The sequence below is a fragment of the Triplophysa rosa genome, linkage group LG12 (assembly GCF_024868665.1).
Source record: "Triplophysa rosa linkage group LG12, Trosa_1v2, whole genome shotgun sequence".
NCBI classification, from domain to species: Eukaryota; Metazoa; Chordata; class Actinopteri; order Cypriniformes; family Nemacheilidae; genus Triplophysa; species Triplophysa rosa.
Genome location: NC_079901.1, coordinates 24,772,890 through 24,780,507, shown reverse-complemented (window position 1 = coordinate 24,780,507; position 7,618 = coordinate 24,772,890). Strand labels below are relative to the sequence as shown.

Sequence of the window (7,618 nt, the reverse complement as noted above, 5' to 3'; positions counted from 1 at the left end):
GTGTGTGTGCGTGTGTGTGTGTGCGTGTGTGCACGCTTGTGGGGATTGATATGCTTATCTCAAAGCACTTGAAATGATCTCCCTTTCCATTCAGACAGTACAGGACATCATGAAGTTATTCTACAACATAACCACAAATTACTGAAAATACTAAAGTAACCTTTTGTCTGGGATCAGGGTGTAATTATTAAATGAATATCTCTCTCTCAATTTCAATTCAATTTCAATTTAAGTGTGCTTTATTGGCATGACTATGGAATGATTTTGCAGACTAAATTAAAAAGGTATTGCAAACTGCATTTGCAAATGCGTTTTCTATTTGTTCGTGTCAAAATTGTGACATAATTCAAATGCAAATGCAAACCGTTTGAATTTGCATTTACGCGGACGTACAATGTCTGCCAAATTTCAAAAGGAAAAGCAAAGTCTATTTGCAAATGAATTACCTATGTCTTACGAGTTACGACCCTGCCAAATTTAGATCGCAATAGCAATTCCCCATATGCCATTTCACTTTCTCTGGTGTCGCGTATTAAGCCTGCCAAAACTCAAATGAAATCGCAAATCCCTTTGCATTTGCGTTTCCTCTGACTTGTACAGAAAACTGTCAATCAATGGCGGGGGTGGGCTTATTCAACGGGGTGTGTTTGTATCGGGAAGTGACGTCATTCACCGTCGACTGGAACTTAAGTAGATACATACATGTGATACAGCTAAACACATGAGGAGTGAAGTTACAAGTGCACTCACAATCGGCGTTGAAAACAGTGCAGTTTTCAGTTTTTTGTTTGTTTGGAAAACTCGCGCTGGAACTCTGGGCTCAGAGCGGCATCACTTAGCATGTGAAACTTCGGTGCAGGATGAATAATCATCACCTTCTGCAACATTCCTCTACACATGTTTGTTTATGGTATTCGTTTTCACAGTACTCCGAAGTCAAAGCGAGGACATGAAATTTATTGACAACACTGTGACCGTATTTTGCATCATGATTAATACGTGTTGTAAACCATAAGAAAACATGTTCACTTTGTATGAATAAACAGCATCCTGCATTATCATTGTTGTTCATTATGCATATAACAAGTTAATAATAAATGACAAAAGTACGTGAATTCTACATCTCTTTATTTGTGTATCATAACTAGTGATGCACGATATTGGATTTTTGCCGATATGCCGATAATTTCCACCTCAATTAAGCCGATAGCCGATGCCTATACCGATATATGCTGTCTATCCACCGGGCGTTTTTACACCGGGCGTATCCACTGTGTGTCCGCTTTTGGGTGGCACATAGCACTGGTGCTAGAAAGGTTTAAAGTTTGGTAGCACAGGCCAAACTGTAGGAGTATAAATCGTCTGTTGTCATCATTAAAAAAAAAAAATGCAAGTACAGTTCATTATGAATAGACAGGTAACTGACAAAAGACATTAATGTTACATACAGATGAATAAATTAGGGCCGTATCATTTTTAGATGACCTAAATTTGTTTGAATATTTCTCAGTTGTGTATTTTTCCTTTTTAACTATACAATAGTGGTATATTTATCCACATAAATTACTGTAATATACTATAGTAAACTGCAGTAAAATTCTTAGATACTATAGTGTTTTTGAACTTTACTAAAGTATACAGTGTTTATCAATTCACTACAAGGGCACTATAATTTTCAAAAGCAAATACTACAGTACACCACAGTATTTATTGTCTCCAATATCGTGCATCACTAAATAAAATCAAATAAAGTGTTTATGTATGTAGTGCAACTTAAAGTGGTTTATAATATATGTAAATATATAAAACAGAAATAGATTTACAAAAGCAAAATATAGATGTAAGTAGCAGAATAAAGAGCTATAATAATATAATGTTATGTAGATATATTGGAAACATCAGGTCAGGGCAGATTGATTGTCTCTCTCTCTCTCTCTATTGTATAATCAATATAATGTGTGTGAGTGTGTTTCTCAATTGTATGTTTGAAACAGTCACATGGTCAAGGACAGTTAACACAGAGAAAGCTGTAATTATTGAATGAAGAGCCACAGTGTCTCTGTCATTGTGTAATTACAGAATAAACGGCCGTGATGGATTCAATGGAACGTGAGCGATGCAGCGTCTTCTGTTTCTGTGACACGCACACACACACTAGAGCACCACACAGCCTATGTTAATGCAACACTTCCTCAACACATAATGTTGGGATTATGGCAGGTTCACGTCAGACAAAGAGTGTGTTCAAGACAAGTTTTTATGTTGACCACGGCATCTACAAACATCACACTTACGCTGCAAGACAAAATGCAACGGCCAGAGATGTGCAGCTGACGCACATCTGCGCAGAACAACAATTAAAACGCAGAAACAGACCGTCATGCTCAGAATGAACAACACCTGCTATTTCTTTCGCATGCCATACTAATCTCTCTCTCTCTCTCAGGTGTAAAGCTCAGAAGCACATCTTACTCAAGGAAGGTGAGACAAAACACTTCTGTGTACAAGCATGCATGACTGTTTGCAATGTGATTCATTACAAAACATTACCATGGTAACCACAGTTTCTTCCAAGATGCCATAGTTACGGTCATTGGGCCTCATTCATTAACACCAGTCAAACTGATGCGTATGTAAAGCCTGACGCTCTGATTGTAGTATTATAATTGTATAGTTAGTCTGTACATCCTATGTGTAATAATGTTTTCCTGTTTTCTATCATTTCCTTATAATTTCGTATTTCTATACTGTTATTCTTATGTCTGCTGTTTCTTTAAAATGTATTTTCTATAAACCTGTTTATTTTTTGTAACAACGCAAAACTGTCAAACGTGCTCTTACATTTTAATTGAAAAGTAATTGTAATCATGAGAACAGTTTTAGGTGCGATTTATACAGAAACTCATTCTGCTCGTGTTTCGTAAATAAGACTCATTTACTAGATCTAGAATTTTTACATTTTCCGAAGAAAATGTTTTCATGACCCATGTGTCTAGTTATCTGTAGGGAAGATTATGTTGCTTTGAGGCACCACACACATCTCTCAAATGAAAAACAGTTTTGTGTCTAATATTACAGATTAATGTACTAACAATACTACAGTATTCTGATATTAACTATGGTTACCATGGTACATTTACACTGTTGTCTCGTCTCCTCTCCCCCCCCCCCCCCACAATTGCCCGGGGGAAGGGGCAGATCGCTGGACCATCTCTAATCAAACGAGGCCTGACTCATAATGAACTAATCACCTCATTACTGCTGGATTTATGATTATTCAATTCATTGACTTTATTGCACCTTAATGAATTCAAATGAGTAGTTAAATTGACATTTGCCACAGGCGACATCTTTTTGCAAATCAGGTGACGAAGAGAATGAAGCAAAAATCCTCGTCAATTACTGGATTAAAGATGTTTATAATGCCAAAGTCATTCTGCACAAGTGTAATGAGCAACAGTTTATCCGGCGGAGGCTGTCAGTGAGACTGGAGACTGTTTAATAGCTCCATCTAGTGCTTGATTTAAGAACCTAAAGAAGGAGGTGGATAAAAAGTGAACACCAGAACAAACACTAGAATACAGTTTACAAAGTAGAGTCTCGCTGTGAAATTTTATACATACACAAATCGCAGATGAGATCTTTCTAACATACATTTTTCTCCTTGACATTAATGACATTAAATATAGAGCAAAATGCATTCCTGCATCCTGTGAGAAAAAGAGTTAGAAATGTGACAAATGTGTCTGTCATGAGAGTTTGAGAAGAGACGTCAACAATGTGTCAAACTGAGCTCAGATTAGTCTCGTCTGCAATCAAAAGTCAATATAGATGAAGATCTCAAAATCAACTCAAACATGTCTCATCACATTTACACAAATCCAGATGATTTCACCTCTACATTCATTCACACCTCCAGACTCTTCATGTGTTTCAACAATTACACTCATTTGATTTTTTTCCTGTTTTAAACAACTGAGACTAAGTTGAGACTTAAATGTAACAGAGAATTCTCAGATGTCCTGAACTATGAAGTTTGAAGTTTTTCATTATCAGACAAAAAGCCGGTGAACCTGATCAATTTCATGCAATAGCTGCAAAAGGAGAGAAAAATATCAAATATTTCAGTACCACAAAATGTTTATTATAAATAATAAATTGTATTATTTATTACATCTGTTTAAAATATATTATGATATTATATTATTTCTTTATATTTATTTAAAATATTTGTTTTATTTATTCAATAGTCTTATTGTTAAAATGTCAAATAACAATTTTTACATAAACCTTTTACATAAACACCTTGCCCGCTATACTTCCATTGGAATCTTTGGAAACCGGATGTTACCGTTTCTGGGTCATACATCCCTCCAACATCTAAAGAAATATATGTCCAAATATCATTAAAAATATATATATTTTCATATTCTGAAATGAAATGTGACCCAGACTTTTTACCCCTTTAGATATTGACCATAGTAATTGAAAACATACATGAACATTTTCTTCTCCATCCTTAGTGAACATTTAAGGCTGTTTTCTCACGTATAATTCAACCGCATGTATAAAAAATGAATATTATAAAAAGTAATACGTTTGCATTGTGTCCGTCTCTTTGAAAGGAGCAATGTGTCCAGTTCAGTGAGGCAGCAAGTAGACTCGCCCGGCGGTCTGAAGAGGGCGACGTCGACCCCATCTCACCAATGCAGCTGCCAGACTCCCAATGGAAACAGCAGGCTGCCACCCCGGGGTCACGAGAGCACGACCTGGGCTCACAGAGGGTCACCAAACGTCACCGCAAACTTTTAAAGACCAGCCCAGTAGTCCGACCACAAACAAACTCTTCATCCACAGCGGAGAGCCCTCGAGAGCTGTCCGACATTAAGGAATCTCGCCGGCGGATCATCAGGGAGGTGTGCGCCAAGTACCGCAGTAATATTTCCCGAACGATAACGCCGCACCACGTCTCCAGGATTTACGTGGAGGACAGACATAAACTGCTCTACTGCGAGGTGCCCAAAGCCGGCTGCTCCAACTGGAAGCGGGTTCTGATGGTGCTGGCCGGCGTCGCCAACTCCACGCGTGAAATCAATCACATGGACGTCCATTACGACAACCACCTGAAACGCCTGGACAGCTTCGACCGGCAGGGCATCGCCAAGCGTCTGGAGACCTACACCAAAGTCCTGTTTGTCCGAGAGCCTATGGAAAGATTGGTGTCTGCGTTCAGAGATAAATTCGAGAGCCCAAACTCCTACTACCATCCCGTGTTTGGAAAGCCCATCATCTCAAAGTACAGGGTGAAAGCGTCCAAAGTGGCTCTGAAGACGGGGAGCGGGGTGACCTTTCGGGAGTTCATCCATTACCTGCTGGACGTCCACCGGCCCGTGGGAATGGACATCCACTGGGAACCCGTCAACCAGCTCTGCAGTCCATGTCACCTGCATTACGACTTCATAGGAAAGGTGGAGAGCTTGGCCGAGGAGGCCAGTTTCATTTTACAAAAGATCGGAGCCCCCGACAACCTGACGTTCCCCGCGTTCAAGGACGGGAACCCGAAAGCGGCCAGGACTTCAACTCAGATCACACAGCGTTATTTCTCACAGCTGAACGCCTCTGAGAGACAGAGAGCATACGACTTCTTCTACATGGACTACCTGATGTTTAACTACACCAAACCCTACAAAGACTTGTATTGACGATTGTAACTGCTGTGCACACCATTCATTCCGCGCTGGAATCTGTTAAGAGACTAATAACACTCATTCACATCTCTGGTTTTTCCCAGAATTCCGCAGTCACAATCGTTCATCCCTAGTCAACACAGCCGAAACACGCACATTATGTTTGTGAGAATGTCATACCACTTCTACTATTCCTGCAGTGCGAGATGTGCACAGTATGGAAATGTTCATGAGAAATAGCTGGATTATATACTGGATGCTTTCTTGGCGAAAATGATTGAACAGACTGCCAAACCTTTACCAAAAAAAACGATCCCAATGTACAAATGTAAAACAAGATTTCTTATAGAATACGTTTATGGAAACATGCAATGCTGCACACAGTATATACTGCACAGTATTTCACTCTTACTTTACGTATTTTAAGTAGAAAAAAGAATCATGTAACTTTACCAGTGAATTATTGGTTTTCATCTACAAAAAAAGACTGGATGGTATTAATGTGGTTTTTTGAACGTAGTAAGGCTATTCTTTGACAAACCTTGGAGTGCCATGTAAAAAAAGCAAACTACAAGAATTTAAAATTCATACCATCAGATACCACGGTAGCACCACACTACTTTTTCTTCCAAACGATTATCTATATAAACAGCATCATTCACATCCCTTTAGAAAACACACTCCACGCAAAATACACTGATATTTTCGGATAAAAATCTTTAGCGATCTATAATTGTAAAAAGGGCATTCAGAGGACTATATTTTTATATGTATTTGTAAAATGGCTTTCGATGTGATCCAGGCTTTTGCGCAAACTCATCTTTAAGTCACTCGTGGTGTGTTGGGCAATACGTTGGTTTATTTCTGTGAGAATATGACAAAAACGCCGCTCAACTTCTCTGCACTAAATCCTGTTTAAATTATGCTTATTAGATAACACAAGGATGTGTGTGTGTGCGTGCGTGCGTGCGTGCGTGCGTGTGCGTGCGTGCGTGTGCGTGTGCGTCCAACGCTACACAACTTTTATGTCTACACAAGTGAGTTTATTTAAAAACACAAAATGTGAAAATCCTATAGAACAGAACATATTTTATTTATTTTACGCGAGACACACCACTTAAGAGCTATATATAGGCATTATATACGAGCATAGTATATTTTTATTTCATTTTATTTTATTAGAAATCACACAGTAGATTTATGTCATACAGAGATATGATGAATTGTGCGTGTACTGCGTTGAGTATCGGCTTTATAAAATACTGCTATCATCCCTCTGTTCCTCCCAACTCCTTATGAATATATAGATCTATATGATATCACGCATATACAGTAACTGGTGAATGTATAACTGTTGTTGGTGCAGAAGTGTATAAATCCGTATGATCTATAAGCCCTTTGCCTTATGTGACACTGCCAGTGTTTCAGGACACTGAATCTACAGGTGCGCCTCCTCCTACAGACTGAATAAACAGTTTGTCTTCTGTATGTTTCATGTGTCTTAAATGTATTCTTCTTCTTTCATGAGAGCCAAGGAATAAACACTTAAAGACGTAGTTGGCACCACAACATCAACAGTATACGGTTATTCTACAGTAAGTGTTATTCTAACAATTTTGGCCCAGTTGTGAAAATAAAATATCAAATATAGTAATTATTGAAAATGCTATTATTTTAATAGATTATACAGTAATAATCAGAACATTGACAATCACTTCCTGTAAGATTAGACCATAAAATCTAATTTTATATCAAAATTATTGGATGAAAAAAACTATGTAGTACAATGACAACACACATTCATACGTTTGTATATCACAATCCTTCTTTGGCCAAAACAGCAACACACAGCTTTCCTGTAGCTCAGTGGTTATGGTGTTAGCAACGCCAACGTCATGGGTTGGATCCCAGGGGATTGCACGTACTACTTA

The 7,618-nt window shown here is 38.3% G+C and overlaps 1 protein-coding gene across 2 annotated transcripts in view; it reads left to right on the top strand.

The window, feature by feature from the left end:
- The window catches only part of chst8 (carbohydrate (N-acetylgalactosamine 4-0) sulfotransferase 8), a 141,709-nt gene extending 134,553 nt beyond the window's left edge, over window positions 1-7,156 (top strand). The window contains exons 3-4 of one of the 2 annotated variants that reach the window (XM_057347669.1): window positions 2,447-2,481; window positions 4,626-7,156. In XM_057347669.1, coding sequence (XP_057203652.1) covers window positions 2,447-2,481; window positions 4,626-5,702 — 1,112 coding nt within the window. In that variant the 3' untranslated portion in view covers window positions 5,703-7,156. Of the gene's footprint in view, window positions 1-2,443; window positions 2,482-4,625 lie in introns of both variants that reach the window. The other variant, XM_057347668.1, reaches the window with a different exon arrangement.
- Window positions 7,157-7,618: the final 462 nt, after the last annotated feature.